The sequence below is a fragment of the Geotrypetes seraphini genome, chromosome 13, assembly GCF_902459505.1.
Source record: "Geotrypetes seraphini chromosome 13, aGeoSer1.1, whole genome shotgun sequence".
NCBI classification, from domain to species: Eukaryota; Metazoa; Chordata; class Amphibia; order Gymnophiona; family Dermophiidae; genus Geotrypetes; species Geotrypetes seraphini.
This window is the reverse complement of record NC_047096.1, coordinates 14,831,645-14,849,169: the sequence shown is the minus strand read 5'-3', so window position 1 is coordinate 14,849,169 and position 17,525 is coordinate 14,831,645. Positions and strand designations below refer to the sequence as shown.

The 17,525-nt window shown below is 42.6% G+C and overlaps 1 protein-coding gene across 3 annotated transcripts in view; it reads right to left on the bottom strand.

Annotated features, from left to right (window-relative positions):
- Positions 1 to 17,525, bottom strand: part of LGR6 (leucine rich repeat containing G protein-coupled receptor 6) — a 213,893-nt gene that overhangs the window by 64,622 nt on the left and 131,746 nt on the right. For all 3 annotated transcript variants that reach the window (XM_033917341.1, XM_033917340.1, XM_033917339.1), the window contains exon 4: positions 14,514 to 14,585. In XM_033917341.1, the coding sequence (XP_033773232.1) occupies positions 14,514 to 14,585 (72 nt within the window). The remainder of the gene's footprint in view (positions 1 to 14,513; positions 14,586 to 17,525) is intronic.

Genomic DNA, 17,525 nt, shown 5'->3' with positions numbered 1-17,525 from the left:
CTGAAAGCTTGATGCCCCCCCAATGTCCGATTCACCCCCCCCCCCCCCGCAGGACCACTCGCACCCCCACCCCCACCCCAAAGGACCGCTCGCACCCCCACAGCCTCCCCACCCACCCCCATCATGTAGAATTTTCCTACCGTCATCCTGCTGCTTCCTCTGCCGGCGGTCCTGCCCCTTCTCTTAGCCCTGTGTCTACGCTGCTTCCTCTTCCGGCGGTCCCGCCCTCTCTCTGGGACCGCCGGAAGAGGAAGCAGCGTAGACGCAGGGCTAAGAGAAGGGGCAGGACTGCCGGCAGAGGAAGCAGCAGGACGACGGTAGGAAACTTCTACATGATGGGGGAGTGGGGGGTGGAGAGGCTGTGGGGGTGCGAGCGGTCCTTCGGGGTGGGGGTGCGGGTTCGTGTTCCAGCGCGAGCGGTCCTTCGGGGTGCGGGTGTGAGCGGTCCTGCTGGGGGGGGGGGGGAATCGGACGTCGGGGGGGAACTATGTAAAAAAAAAGGGGATAATGCGCTCACGCATATAACGCGCATGGTTATACACGGTTTGTAAAATCGTGTATAACGCGCGCTTTATATGCGTGAAAATAAGGTACACCCTCTGCAGTGACAGTAGAGGCTTCCCTCACACAACCACACTGATGCCAGCCAAGAGGGGAGCAGAATACATTTGTACCAATCCAGCATGTGTAGTAGCAGTGCAAGCTTATAACCCCACCCCCCTCCCTGTTATTTAGATTCAAACAGTTTTTATTGATGCAAATATCATCAAATACTATAAATACAGCATCAAAGGACTACCGGCAGCTGCATTGGCTGCCAATGGAGGCGTGCGTAAAGTTTAAATTTGCCTGCTTCTGCTTCAAAGCACTACACGGACTTGCCCCTAAATATATAACTGACCTTTTCATCTTCTCAGCCAACAGACACAAGAGAAGCTCACATTCCAACTTCGTTTCCCCCCCAGTGAGAGGTTGTAAACTGAAAAAACACCATGAACACCTTCTCTCACACCAAGCAGCATCATGGAGTAAAGACCTAGAACAATTGCTTTTGCCCACTACTTATGAGGAATTTAGGAAACGTCTAAAAACACACCTGTTCCTAAAGTATCTAGACAACTGATCCTCTCTTCTCTCTCCCCTCAATAGCGATTTCCTCAAAAATGGATTTCCTGTCCTATTAACCCTCTTTCTTCCTCCCCTCTTAAAGTCAATCAATTTGTACCTTTGCTTAATCTTTGTAAACCGCATAGAACTTCACGGTATTGCGGTATATAAGCTGTTATTATTATTATCAATAATGCATCCATTATTAATATATATAATAAAAGACAAATTCCAATATCAATAAACCCCCACTTATTTAGAATGAATGAACCGTTGGCAATGGCCACCAACCTGTTAACTTAGCTATTCCCAAACCAGTCCTCAGGAGCATATTTAGTCCCATTGGGTTTTCAAGATATCCACAATGAATATGCATGAGATAGATTTGCATGTAATTCTAACTCATGAATATTTATTATGGATATCCTTAAAGCCCAATGGGACTAGGTGTGACCCACAGACTGGATTGGGAATGGCTACGTTAACTTGTGTCTCAGCGGCTAACCGGTTATCCTGGCTGAAAATCACCGGTTAGCACCAAAATGCTAGCCAGCGATCCTTGGGGCATTTCAGGGTGGATCTGAGATAGACTCTGATTCTCTGCACTAACTGGCCAAGATTAGGGCTTAGATAGGACCATATAGATAACACTCCTATCTTTATGTGCTAGCCAAAGCCCAGTTACTGCTGAATATCAGATAAGCAGTTATCAATTACTTGCTTTTTTAAAAACCTGGATATTCAATGCCTGTCAAAAAACAAAAGGAATTGACCCCAAAATATCCACAAAGAAGAAAATCCAGAGAAAATCAAAAAACTCTGTGGAGTGACGATGTTCCTCTATGGCCTTTATTTGAAAGTGTCAAAGTTCCAAAGGTACACTGAAATCATCCACATAAAAATAATTTCATCTACATAAAAATAGGTTATCCACATAAAAGCCTTAAAGGACCTAGTCCGCTAGGGATACAGGACCCAACACGGTCCGAGTTTCGACAAAAAGTCTTCTGCAGGGGTCCCTAGGGGTCCTATAAAGGTGAGTACGTGGGAAACAATTGTGTGGTGAGCCAGAGCAAATGCAAGCAGTGTCTCACTTCCGGCTCACCACACAATTGTTTCCCACTTACTCACCCCTGAAGAAGACTTTTTGTCAAAACGCGGACCGTGTTGGGTCCTGTATCCCTAATGGACTAGGTCCTTTAAGGCTTTTATGTGGATAACCTATTTTTATGTGGATGGAATTATTTTATGTGGATGATTTCAGTGTACCCTTGGAACTTTGACGCTTTCAAATAAAGTCCATTTAGGAACATCGTCACTCCACAGAGTTTTTGTTGGTTTTCTCTGGATTTTCTTCTTTGTGGATATTTTGGGGTCAGTTCCTTTTGTTTTTTGCTTCTTAGGATTTTAAAGTGTTTGAGGCTTTCGCAGATGAGGACGGAGCTTAGGCATTGGTGGAATGAGGCATTATGACATCACAATCTGAGCTCTAGAATGTTGCTACTTAGGATTTTAAAGTGGTTGAGGCTTGTGCAGATGAGGTCGGAGCTTAGGCATTGGTGGAATGAGGCATTATGACATCACAATCTGAGCTCTAGAATGTTGCTACTTATGATTTTAAAGTGTCTGAGGCTTGTGCGGATGAGAACGGAGCTTAGGCATTGGTGGAATGAGGCATTATGACATCACAATCTGAGCTCTAGAATGTTGCTACTTATGATTTTAAAATGGTTGAGGCTTCTGCAGATGAGGACGGAGCTTAGGCATTGGTGGAATGAGGCATTATGACATCACAATCTGAGCTCTAGAATGTTGCTACTTATGATTTTAAAGTGGTTGAGGCTTCTGCAGATGAGGACGGAGCTTAGGCATTGGTGGAATGAGGCATTATGACATCACAATCTGAGCTCTAGAATGTTGCTATTTAGGATTTTTAAGTGTTTGAGGCTTGTGCAGATGAGGACGGAGCTTGCAGGAACGGGGCAGGGAAAGGAAAAGAACTCACGGGGACGGGATGGGAAAATGAGTTCCCACGGGGACAGGAAAAATGTGTTCCCGTGTCATTCTCTAATGTGTGTCTCTCAGTGGTAGACTGGAAAGGGGAGTCCAATACTGGAATAGCCGAGGATGATACAGGGCGGGACAGAGGTCCATAAGGCTGAGCTGTACAGCAGGGTGGGCACAGTTACAGGACAGAGCAGAGGCTTGTTTGCAGAATCATATGAAGAGAAGCCACCCAGAAGTCACCAGTCTTTCAACTGTCAGGCATCCTAAGAGGAACGTTGCATTGTTTGTAAGCGGTTCAGATGGTCCTACACCCTCTTCCAGAAATCACAGTCCTGAAGATCAAACCACGTGGGAGGGAGACCGCAGAGGGAACACTACACCCTTAATAGAGGACAGAGGGAGGCAGGGAGCTGGTGGCATTCTGCGATCCCAAATTTACAGCAAAATAAAGATTATTCCATCTGCTGAAAAAGGCACCCAGGGCACAAATTAAGCCCCAAAATTAAGCCCCAAAAAAGCCTAAACATGAATTTCTTTCATTGAATATGATTATTCTTATATGAAACAGAAATCCGAGACTGTGAATTAAAAGATCAAGAAAAAACCCCCAAACACATAAATTTTTTTTTGTTTGCACCCTTTTACTTGGCAAAAGCCATAACTATCATTTCTAGCACCTGTTGCTTTGAAATACCCGAGGGGTTTTTATTTCACACTCTCCCCCTCCCTATTTCTGCTGGCAAGAGAACAGAAGAACACCTTTGTCCCTCCCCCCATCCTTAAGATGCTTCAGGTAAGAGCTGTAACCGCAAAACCATTAATTAACTTGACACACGACTCTCACACATTAAGATTGGCACAGGAATGCTAGAGCTCCAGTGCAAACCACATGCCACTGAGCGCCAGCTCTGCTTCACCCACCTCCTGCTGTTAGAAAGCTCATTGCCTAGTCAGTGTTTGTGTAACTATTGTTTTGGAAGAAAGTCTTGAATGATCCTCTGTTTCTTTAAAGTATGGTCAAGAATAGGGTCCGGGAAAACCTAGATATGTTCTCTTTTTAGAGGGACTGTCCGGGTTCCTGGACAGACTTTCCAAAACCCAGCACTTTGTCCAAATCCCCAAGCTCCAGCCATGTCTGGAGGGCCTTCAACAAGCATGTGCGGATAATGTTGCATGCATCCGTGCCTGCTGGAGACCCTCCAGAAGCGGCCTGGAGGTTGGGAGAAAAAAAAAAAAAAGGAGATGAGGCTTTTGGGGGCGGGGCTGGAGGCGGAATGGGGTGGGCCGGAGGCAGAACAAGGCGGGGCTGGGGCGGAACAGGATAGGGCCATGCATCCGGGTTTGTCCATCATTAGTCAAGCAGGGGTAGGGTTCCCAGTTGTCCGGATTTCCTCGGACGGCTTTTCAAAACACGGCACTTTGTCCAGGTTTTGAAAAGCTTCTAGCAACAAGACGGCATCTGCGCATGCATGGATGTAAAGCAGTGACATCATGCGCATGTGCGTGATGTCATCGCATCACACCAGCGCATGTACTGATGCCAACCCAATGAGAAAACAGGTTGAGGGCATGGGGCGTGGCCGGGCGGAATGGGGCCAGATTTTTGTGGGTATCACAATTTGCAGGTGAAAGCACTCAAATGAAGCACCTGAAAAGCCTGTGGATGACACCGAGAATAGTAGTTCTAACTGATCTGACTTATATGTAAAGAATGCCTATTTACAAGCTGCTTCACAAGCATGCTTTGAGTGTACAGTTTTAATTGCCTGTGCTGGGCACAGCAAGTTCCACTCCAACACCCAGTCGTATCACTAAACTTTATAGCAATCCAAACAGTCATCAAGACTTTCTGTTGATTTTCAAAGCATGGCAGGGTTGCAACTACAGTTGTCTCTGTTAACTTGGCCTTCTTGGAAGTCTGGTGTAGTTGTTCTGCTACTCTCTGCCCTTTGGCTGAATTATCCCCTCTCTAATGTTCCACTCAAGCTTTCTCCCTTATAATCTCTCACCTGGAGTGGAGGAATGTCTAATGGTTACAGCCACAGGGAAGTCAGGTTTGAATTCCACCTTAGTCTTTTGTGATCTTGGGCAAATCACTTGACCCTCCATCACTTCAGGTACAAAAGTTCCTTTATTTGGTAGAATGATCCATTCTCGTTTTTGTTTTGTTTTTTTAGCTTGTATCCCTCTCCATCCTCTTTCCCTCCACCCCTTGTTACATTTTTCCTTCTTGATTCCTTGCATTTTTTTTTATTTTTTTGGGGGGGTTCTCTCTCTCTTGTGCTGAGATACTCTGCTGAAGTGTATCACGAAATACATTCCAGAAGCGTTATTATGAAATTCCTTCTTACTGCACATAAAGGGGACATAAAATGATCTGGGGGAAGGTTGCCGAGAGGGATTATTACTGCAATGTGAGAAATTTTGACCATGGGGTGGATGTGGTTCACACACGTGTGTATCTCATGCATTATACTAGGGGGTACTACTCACCAAGACTTCATTCAAAGGTAGAGGCTCTTACTCATTCTCTTCCAGTGGCATCATGGCACTACTTCATAGATATATACAGGGTAATTTAATTAAGTCATTTTCATGTGTATATGGTCACATGTGCAAGTAAATGATCTCATTCATCAATCTGCATCTTATTACACTTTTAGAAAATCAGTTAAGACCTATTTGTTCAAAAAATTTGTTCTTGATTGATGACTATGTTATAGTTTTATACTGTATTTTCATTATTGAAATATTGTATTGCCTTTCTGATTGCTTTGTATTATCACTGGAATGACCAGTCATTCTTACTCTGTGAATCGCCTAGAACTTTTTGGGTGTTGGCGATGTAGAAAAATAAAATTATTATTATTATTATTAAATGGCCTTACCATTTTCCAAGGTGGCGGCATTGGTGGCAGGAGGGAATGGGCATTGTTCCTGCCTCTTCCATATCTTCCCTAACAGATGGGTCAGAGGGACCTGGGGGAGTGGTTGGGATTGGGGGTGCATTTTTATTTTAAGTAATTAAGAGAGACGGTCTTAGGTCAGGGTGGGGTGTACGTAAGGGGCTGCACTAGACACTAGGCATGAGCCAATCACCACTCAAACACTGATGGGAAGTGTGCTATTTTGCAAAGAGCTGTGGATTGCTGCTGTGTTTTTAATGCCAGGTTAGGAATCAAGAAACAGTGATAGATTTTCAACACTTGAGCCTACCAACAAGCCAATCATGTAAGATGGAGGAAGAAATGGCCAGTTCCAGGGCTCAAGGAGATCATTTCCTCTAGTGAGGGGCTGCAGAGACCAGCTCCAAAAACATACTGGTGTTTCCAAACTCAACAAAATGGTCCATCAGAGGACACTGAGATAAGTCCTCAATTAGCCCTTACACTTCCCACCACTAAGCTGGATTGAACCATATACTCAGCAGGAACTGTGCTTCCTTGTGGCGGCCATCTTGGATCTGATCATCATTCGCTATTGCTATTAAATGATATCATTACTGTATTTTTAAGAGACATTAAAAATATTTATAAGAAACCATTTCAGAATTATTTGTTCTTTTTTTCTATGATTCTAATAAGTGTGAATGTGGAGCAGAAAAGGCAACAGAATATCCTTTACCAATCAGACACAAAAGTTTTTACTTTCCTCTGACATCAAAGGTCCTATGGTCTCACCAAAACAGGCCTAAACCAGCTGCCCAAGTTAACGGAATTCTTCTTAGGGTTCGTGTGCAAGAGCAAGGCATTTCTATAATTAATTTATGACTTCTCCACTTGTAACCTGTGGAAAGGCCTTCATGCTGAGCAAGCATAAAGCCAAAATGTTTTCTTATAATAGAAAACATTTGCGAATTCTTCCTGTCCCGTCATTATCTTTATTGAGATTTTTAATGAGTAAGAAAAACAAACAGTACCTTTAAAAATGAAGTACACATTGTCTTATCAAATCTAAAATGTAATAGAAATTTAAACCCAAGTCCTGGAGGCAGTCTGGGAACTAACTTCAGAGTCCACAAGATGGTCTATCTCATTCAGAAGAACCACGTCAATGTACGAAGTCTGATACCACTGATGTAATAATGGATTATCAACACTGTAAGCTCAAAATAATCCAAAGCTAGTCACCAGATGTACAGTTGATGAAAAAGATTCCTTCTGCCGTCTCTCGGCTTCTTGCTGATTCAGAACTAGCTTCCACTGGGCTACAGCACCTTGGGCCTTCACTGATAACCACCTGGGTTTTATATCCCTTCCTAATTTACTTAGGCCAGTCACTGTAGCATCAGTCCTTTCCTGGGAGCCATGGTTCCCTCTAAAATGCACAGAGTGCATCCACTAGGGGTGACTTTCCTCCCCTGAAAGGGCTGTAAGTGCAGCTTAAACATCCTTTAGCTCTGACCTGCCTGGGAAGCAGTGGCATAGCCCAAAAAAGCAAAACAGTGATCTACTTGTCTCTTTTATACTATGAACTGCAAATAACGACACAGAGGAGTCTGTTGGCTAAATTGACAAGATTTAGATGTACTAGTGTAAATGGAGGAAAAAGACTTTGACACTCATCAATATGGCACATATCTTTCTAGTGGAAACAGCTTTTAAATACGAGGCTCAGAGGAGGTAGATTCAAGAGGAACATTAGAAAATATTTCTTCATGGAAAGGGTGGTGGACATTACGAATGGACTCCTGAGGGAGACAGTGGACATAGTATAAAAACAAGATGGAGAATTCAAAATGGCAGGGGATAAGCTCAGAATCTACTTAGTTATGAAGGAATAAAGAGGAATAGTGATCAACTGGTATCCAAGGCATTGTATCTGGGAAGAAACAGGGCAGACTAGAGGGGCCCAATGGTCCATATCTGCTTTCATATTTTGTTTCCATGGTTGCACCTATGCTTAGTTTAACTCTTTGGAGCACAGAGAGCAACAATGCCACCACTAGGCTTGGCTTGTGTTTCGGCTCAATTGCCTGCATCAGGAGTCTAAGGTAAGGTTCGGCGGCAGTAAATGTCTGCAGTTTGCAACGAGCAGAACTTGGTGCAAAAAGCTCAGATCGACGTAGCACGTCTGCCTAACTCGTAGGCTAACTCTATAATCATGGGAACCTTAGAACTACAGCATGTGCTAGATCAGTGGTTCTTAACCTGGGTTCGACCGAACCCCAGGGGTTCGGTGAGTCAGTCTCGCGGGTTCGGCGGAGGTCAAAACACACCTCCGACTCATATAGCGCTTCGGTCACGTTCAATCATCTATCAGTTATTCAGTGATTTTGATCAAGACTGATCGTGTACTCGGTTTCTTGATCTATCAATCTCTAACTAACGCCTTATATACATCAATCAATTCCTGATCAAAATTTGTGATTTAACTGATAGATGATTGAACGTGACCGAAGCGCTTATGATTCGTGATGATACGCCCCGCAACAGCAGAAGTCACACTGATTTGCAGTAAATTTCATTATTATGTTATTATTATTCGAAATATAGGAGAACTTTTTTGTTTTCAAAATTGATATTATTTTTTCCCTCATTGTATACCTATGTTTTGAATTTGTAAAAATCATATTTTATTTTTCCAATAAAGAAGGGTTCGGTGAACACGCATATGAAACTGGTGGGGTTCAGTACCTCCAACAAGGTTAAGAACCACTGTGCTAGATGCTTCCCGCAATTATTGAGTAGCTTACAAGTTGGGCGGACATACTACGTTGATCTGAGATTTTTTTTTAACGCACGTTCTATTCATTGCAAACTGCAGGCTTTTACTGTCACTGAACTGACCTCAGGCGCCCGATGCAGGCATTTGAGATGGAACACAAGCCTGTGTCAAGTCAGTACAGCTGCTTTTGCAATTATCCTCTTGATCAGTGGTTCTCAACCCTGTCCTGGAGGACCACCAGCCAGTCGGGTTTTCGGGATAGCCCTAATGAATAGGCAAGAGAGAGATTTGCCTATAATGGCGGTGACAGGCATGCAAATCTGCCCCAAGCATATTCATTAGGGCCCTCCAGGACAGGGTTGGGAACCACTGCTCTATATATTTTTCCACTATTTTTCTTTTCTGTCATCGATTGTAGAGTATTTGTTCCTCTATGCCTTCCAAGCCGCCAAACTAAACCCTTGGCTGGCCCAAATGGTCCTCAAAGCCCACAACTACCTCGACTTCAGAAAAACACTTAAAACCCACCTATTCCGAGACCAAGACCCTTAAAGACCCTTAATGCCCCTTTTTCAATCCTCCTCCTCCCTCCTACCAAAACTTCTCCCCCCCCATCTCCCTCCTCTCCCCCCTTCTTCCTCCTTGCTGTTCGCAACTCTATGATCAATTTGGCATGTAACCTCTTGTAATTTGTTCTAACCAATGTGAACCGCCTAGAACTCTTCTGGGTATGGCGGTATACAAAAATAAAGTTGTTATTATTATTATTGGACCTCTATCCGGAGGTATAAGCACCTCGGCTCTATCAATTTTCTTTGTATCAGTTTGGTCTCCTAAGGTTTCCTTTGCTAAAGTGTGCTGCCAAGACCTATATCTCATCACCATATTCAATAAACAGTAACTCAATCTTTCATTATCGAACGCTCTGTCAGAATCAAAATGGCATTTTGCTTTGAAGCAGTGGCTCACCTCAGAATATGGATGAGGTTGGAAGGCAGTCCCGGTTATTATGCTGAATGAAGGGGGAGGAAAGGTTTTCTGAGAATCTAATTATCTGGGGGTGGGGAGGGGGTTTCTCTTACAAACTAGTTATGGCTGTTTGTTGGCAAGAAACAGCACAATATACCTCAGCCTTGGGCATCAGCCAAACCCGCAAAAATATCAAAAGGGTTTGGGTGGGGTTTTGTTAAATAATTTCACTTTGTAGAGAATTTAAAAAGAAAAGGAGGGCAGACAATTCAAATGGTAAAGGCAGATTCTGAGAACCCGTCAGCGGAGAGGGTGCAAGATCCCAGGTGGTAAATCCCAGTATTAGTTTCATTATACTGCAGGCCAAGTGGTGTCACCAGAGCACCAGGTAAGATCACCACGAGCAAGGATGAGCCAGGGCTGGTTTTAGTCCAGCAGTCAGGTTTTTAAGATACTCACAATGAATGTGAATGAGATAGATCTGCATACAATGACTGTTTAAATTGATTGGAATATTACTGCCCTTGTATTTTTCACCCACTGTCTACGCTTGTAATCCTCATCCACTTTACTCTGATTCTCATCCTTTCGCAATGAAGAATGCCATTAGAAATGGCATAACAGGCAAGATTGAAGAACCTACCGATGCTTAAATAAAAGGTGCAAGGATCGTGCCTACATAGACGCTTTAGGCCGCCGAACGCCAAAGAACAAAAGAACATAAGAATAGCCTTACTGGGTCAGACCAATGGTCCGTAAAGACCAGTAGCCCGTTCCCACGGTGGCCAATCCAGGTCACCAGTACCTGGAAAAAACCCAAGGTGTAGCAATATTCCATACAGAATCTCAATGAATAGCAAGATTCCGGAATCCCAGAGAGTAGCAACATTCCATGCTACCGATCCAGGGCAAGCAGTGGCTTCCCCCATGTCTTTCTCAGTAACAGACTATGGTCTTTTCCTTCAGGAACTTGTCCAAACCATTCTTAAAACCAGCTACGCTATCCGCTCTTACCACATCCTCTGGCAATGCGTTCCAGAACTTAACTATTATCTGAGTGAAAAAAAATTTCCTCCTATTGGTTTTATAGGAATTTCCCTGTAACTTCATCGAGTGTCCCCTAGTCTTTGTAATTTTTGACAGAGTGAAAAATCGATCCACTTGAACCCGTTCTACTCCACTCAGGATTTTGTAGACTTCAATCCTATCTCCCCTCAGCCGTCTATTTTCCAAGCTGACGAGCCCTAAGCATTTTAGTCTTTCCTCACACGAGAGGAGTTCCATCCCCTTTACCATCTTGATCGCTCTTCTTTGAACCTTTTCTAACGCCACTATATCTTTCTTGAGATAAGGAGACCAGAATTGAACGCAATCCTCCAGGTAAGGTCGCACCATGGAGCGATACAGGGACATTATGACATTCTTAGGCATGGCCAATGCCAGAAGTGGCGATGCAAATGTAGGCCCAGAAAACCTTGGTTTACATGTCTGGCACCATAGGTGTGGTTTTGAAACTGGTGCCGATGACACAAGATCGGCGGCCGCATTTAAGGCAGCTGCCAGTATCAGTGCTGGTTACAGAATCTGACCCTCAGTTTCTTCATCTTACCCTTAGCCAGCTTCTTATTCAGCCTCAGATAAATAAACAAGTCACCCAAAACAAAGACTATCTCCCTCTTTTACAAAGGTGCGCTAAGCTTTTTAGCGCGCAGTAAATTTAATAACTTTATGTAGCATGTATAATTCTTTGTAACATATTTAACTGCCGCTGGTTTCATTGTTTTATCCACCAAAACCCCCAAGTCTTTTTCTAGGTTGCCTTCCCCCAATATCGTCCCCCACCCGATGTACAACTACACGATTGGGGGGGGGATGATATTGGGGGAAGGCAACCTAGAAAAAGACTTGGGGGTTTTGGTGGATAAAACAATAAAACCAGCGGCACAATGCGCAGCGGCCTCAAAAAAGGCGAACAGAATGTTGGGCATTATCAAAAAAGGTATGACTACCAGAACCAAGGAGGTTATCCTCCCGTTGTATAGGGCAATGGTGCGACCGCATCTGGAGTACTGCGTTCAGTACTGGTCGCCGTACCTTAAGAAGGATATGGTGATACTCGAGAGGGTCCAGAGAAGAGCAACAAAAATGATACAGGGCATGGAGAACCTTCCATATGCTGAGAGGCTGGAGCAGCTGGGGCTCTTTTCCCTGGAAAAGTGGAGACTTAGAGGTGATATGATAGAAACTTACAAGATTAGGAAGGGTATAGAGAAGGTAGAGAGAGACAGATTCAGAACAAATGCTAGGAAGTTCTTCTTCACTCAGAGGGTGGTGGACACCTGGAACTCGCTTCCAGAAGAGGTGGTAGAGCAAGTACGATTTTGGGTTTCAAAATGGGATTGGACAAGTTCTTGAAGGAAAAGGGGATTGAAGGGTATAATTAGAGGGATACTATACAGGCAAAATGTCGTAAATAATAGATAACTTACAGATCATTGACCTGGGGAGCCGCCGTGGGAGCGGACTGCTGGGCATGATGGACCTGTGGTCCGACTCGACAGAGGCGATGCTTATGTTCTTATGTACAAAATTCTATGTAAAGATACGTTGCCTGTAACTCACCTTCGGCGGGATACAAGATGTGCAATCTTATATCCCGTCCTCTTTCACGTCTTTCCCAGCATCCCTATTTCCATCCAATCTCACCCCTTTCACAAATCTGTTCATTTTTACCTCTCATTCTCGCCACAGTCTAAATCCCATGATACTGTTTTTCTTCCCCCCTCCCCTCAACCCCAGCTCTCCAGATTCATCATACTAGATTGGATTTTCCAATTGGAAAATCTGACAGCCATCTAGCCCCGCCCCCAGACCTGCTCAGTCCCGCCCCTAGTACTACCCTAGCCCCGCTGTCTGCTTTTGTCGGCCAGGGATGAAGTCCGCGCATGCACGAAGTTCCTACCTGCCTAACACGAATTGAGGCGGCTTTTGAAAAGCCATCTGGACCCCTGGATATGTCCTCAAAAGGACATATCCGGACGTCTGGTAACATTACATTACATTAATGACTTCTATTCCGCCCATACCTTGCAGTTCTGGTCTGGACATTTCCAGGAGGATTACAAGAAGATTGGAGAATTACAATTTAGGGTTTAGGATGCAGAAAAGTAACCCTACATCATATCATCCTTCACTGATGTCAGAAAGAGAGAGTTACTACGTAAGTTCCAGGCTACTGGTAATCTCAGCAGCCTCTCAGGACTGAACCATGGAAAGCAGAGGTGAGGGAGTTGGGGCAGAATATGGCTAGTAGACATGATCCAGCAGTAGAAGGAGTAGGAAGCCATTTTTGAGTGGGGCACATGCTCTCTTTTGTCCCCTATGGCAATGCCTATGGATGTGGGGTAGGACTTAGATCAGGACTAGAACAAATTCTTGTAGCAATGTAAATTTATGCTGACAACATTGGATTAAACTTCACTAGATTATATTTGCTCTATACAGCAACTTAAAGTAGAGTTTGGTCACAACTATGAGTAGGCTCAACAGGAAAAGTAGAAGTTACATATGAGAGACTCAAAAAAATTGGCCTAAATTTAATGAGGAGATATATATATATATATATATATATATATATATATATTTTTTTTTTTTTTTTTTTTAAATTATTATTAAAATATTTTATTGCAAAGTTTACATATGTACAAGACTGCAGGAAAAAAAAAATAGAACGCAAATGTAATAGACTGTCCAACAATTCAAGGAAGATAGCATGAAAAACAATTTCTCAGGATATCTGGAATATTTCTAGTGGAACTACTTAAATACTAGATAAACAGGTCTCTATTGGAGCCCGAATTTGTTTAATTTTTCAATACAAATTCGTTTTCTCAGCTACTTTTAGTTCTAACTTGTGTATTTAACACACAGTGTACCACCAGAAATCACCATTTAGGTGGGGTTGGGGTTTTTTTCCAGGCAATTTTTTGCTATGGTAAGCATGCATTATTGCTTATCATAGCTTAGTAAAAGAACCCCTATGTAGACATTATGCCAAATGCCAAAAGTATCCCCCCTGCCGTGTTGATACAAAAGATGAGTATTAACTTTAGAAACTAACCCCTCCTTCTACAAAGCCAGGCTAGCGGCTACCACGTGGCAACAGCCCCAAAGCCCTTTAAATATCTATAGGCTTCGGGGCCAATATCGTGCGGCTTTGTAGAAGAGGGGGGTAACTTATTTAAAAGAATAATTTATTAGAAAGTATAAAAGAAGTAAAAATAAAGTAAAAATACAAAATAAAGACCGATGATTTGGGTGCCAAAAGTCTGTGCATGAAAAAACACTGTTTCGCACAGCGGTACCGCCGAGGTCTTGGAGGGTATGATCTAGGGTATGAGATATGTGAAAAGTATTTCCAGTCAATATCTTGAAATTGTAGGTTCAATTCTGTTTCTCAAAAAATAAAAGATCCTTTGGAAGTTTAAAAGATTGCTTTATTAGTGAGTTGATACAAATTAGAAATAATTTAACCTTCAATTATATTTTTGTTACATAATAAATGTAGAGAAGATTGTTCTTGGAATTTGGAATATTGACATTGTGGCAGGTTATATATTTGAGAGGTGAAATATTTTAACTCAAATACTGGAAATTCTGCAGTAGATTTAATGATTAGTCACTAGGAGGCACTGTTCTTGGTTTAGCAGTAGAAACCCTGGTATCACTCTTAATTAGAAAGGGCTTGCTACGCCATGACTTACAGAGACTGGAGATTTGGAAGGTCTCTCAAGGCCTCAGCCGGGATTCTTCTTAGCTGATTGTTTTGAAGCATCCTAGAATGAGAAAACAGGAAATAAAGCTTTTGAGTTTGTTCAGTTTTATTTTTTAAATTTCTCTCTTATAATATAATTGAATTTCTTCACTATTGTTAGTTCTACTACTCTTATCATTTATCTCCATTCTGGAAGACTCAAAACTGATTTTTTTTTTTTTTGAGCCTTCGAGGCTGGAGCATGAACCAAGAGAGGTTATACAGAAAAAATTAATTTAGTTTTAACAAAGACACCGAGAAGTAGAGAAAGACCCTAAAACCAATCTTGTTTGACCAAAGTACTTCCTGTGGTAATGCCATTGACCCCCCAAACTGTGCATATCCCATTTTTGGAATTCCACATTGGCAGACTGGGTTGAACCAATGGTACTGACATGCAAAGTTCTTCTCTGTTAAATAAGAGATAGCTAAGTAACTCCAAAATCACACTCAACCTTTAAAAATTTGCAAGTTCTGTGGTTTCTTCTGTCGGTTGTCACCTCCAGTTGGGATTGTAATCTTGGACAATACAGAATGAGATCATATTCCCTGGGATAGTCCCTTGTTCTACAATATGATAAATGCATTTATTTATTTAATTGATTTTTTTTTATACCATTCTCCTAGGGGAGCTCAGAGTGGTTTACATGAATTTATTCAGGTATATTCCACGTATCTACTACCTTAGGACTATCAGGGACCCCTGAAAAAGACTATCTTGTCGAAACACGGACCATGTTGGGTCCCATGTTCTCGGTGGATTAGGTCCTCAAGGTTTTTTTGTGGATCATTTTATTTCTATGTGGATTGCTTACATTGACTTGTGGAACTTTTAAATTTTCAATAAAATCCATTTCAGGAACATCGTCACTCTCCAGTGTTTTTTGGTTTCTCTGTCCTGACAGGCTCACTGTCTAATGTATCTGGGGCAATGGGAGGATTATGTAATGTAATGTAATATAATTTATTTCTTATATACCGCTACATCCGTTAGGTTCTAAGCGGTTTACAGAAAATATACATTAAGATTAGAAATAAGAAAGGTACTTGAAAAATTCCCTTACTGTCCCGAAGGCTCACAATCTAACTAAAGTACCTGGAGGGTAATAGAGAAGTGAAAAGTAGAGTTTGAGGAAAAATAAAAATAAAATAAACATTTTAACAAGACAGCATTGATCTAAATACTTTGGAAGGTAGAAGAGAGGAGAGAAAGGAATAGAAGCAGAAGGGGGAGCCGTTGAACAGTAGAATTCTGGAGAAATTTAAATGATAGAAATAGAACAAAACAAAGACAAAAGGCAAAACAATAGATAAGATTAAAGATAAATCATAAGCTGGAAAGAAAAATAAAATAAAACTTTGTCTTCAATCCACGGTTTCAGCGTCAGTGATGAAGTGGAGCAAGTAAGTTTAGGAGGAGCGATTGACGTTTCCAGAAAGGGCTTCTTCAGGGAAGAGACTTGGCAGACAGTCCCAGGATGCCTATGTCTCCTCCCCTGCGATGTTCTCCCATCCATGCATTCCCTCCCAGACACACTGCCCGTGCCCCAGCCGCTCCAAGGAGGCTGCCCCAGATGAGGCCCACAGTGAATGCAGGATTCTCTCCTCTGCGGGAAAGCCGCCCGGAGCCGACAGTCGATCTTCTTAGCGGATTGCATGGGGGGAAGATTATGTGACTTGCCAAGGGTCACAGGGAGCAGTGTGAGTTTGAACCCACAAATCTCAGAGAGATGAGGCTGTAACTTTAAGCACTGCGCCACTCTAGAAATCAAAATGTAGTAAAAGTGAGCCAAGTAAAGGACAATCCAGCCATTGTGACATCACTGATGAGGTTGGCTCTTAGCCATTGGTGGAATGAGGCATTATGATGTCACAATACCAGCTCTGGCCTGGTTATCAGAGGCTGAAATATTTCACACTATTTATTTATTCCATTTTCTATACTGTTCTTCTCCCAGGGGAGCTCAGAATGATTTACATGAATTTATTCAGGTATTCAAGCATTTTCCCTGTCTGTCCTGGTGGGATTGGTAGAGCGTGATCCCAATGACTATTCCTACACATACACCACAAATTGTCATTTGTGGCATTATTATATAGCTCCGTGAAACATCTCATCTTGATCTGGGCTTGGAAGTAAATCTCACATGTTTTGAGTCTCTCTTTGACTCTTGCTAATTTGCCAAAGGCCAAGAGCAACATTTTCGTTCCCAGCCCGCTTCCCCTACTGACAATCTCAGCCTCTCCCATGTCTCCATTCTCAGTTACCAAACAGTAAGCCGAACAAGAGAAAGTGAATCAAACAGATTTAGCCGTTTTTCTTTCCCATTCCAGGTGTCAGTTAAACCCTCAAGCAGAGAGATTTCCCTTTCTTTATTGTGCTTGGCACAAAGATTTGGAATTTCATATCATTGTAAACAAAGAGCCAGACAGTGACATCTGATTGTTTACAGACTTTTTTCATATATTGTAGCAGCTTGATTGGTCTGTCATCTCTTTAACCAGTGTACTGAGTGCTCCAAAACTGTAGGATGTTCATGGACTGTGAATTACCAGAGAAACATGATGGCAGATAAAGGTCAAATGGCTTATCTAGTCTGTCCCTCTGCAACATCCACTATCTCCTCTTCTTCCTATAGGCTGAGGCTCTTAACACTTGCATTGTGAGGTCATATAGCTTTATGGTTATTGGCTGAGGCTCTTAACACTTGCATTGTGAGGTCATATAGCTTTATGGTTATTGGCTGAGGCTCTTAACACTTGCATTGTGAGGTCATATAGCTTTATGGTTATTGGCTGAGGCTCTTAACACTTGCATTGTGAGGTCATATAGCTTTATGGTTATTGGCTGAGGCTCTTAACACTTGCATTGTGAGGTCATATAGCTTTATGGTTATTGGCTGAGGCTCTTAACACTTGCATTGTGAGGTCATATAGCTTTATGGTTATTGGCTGAGGCTCT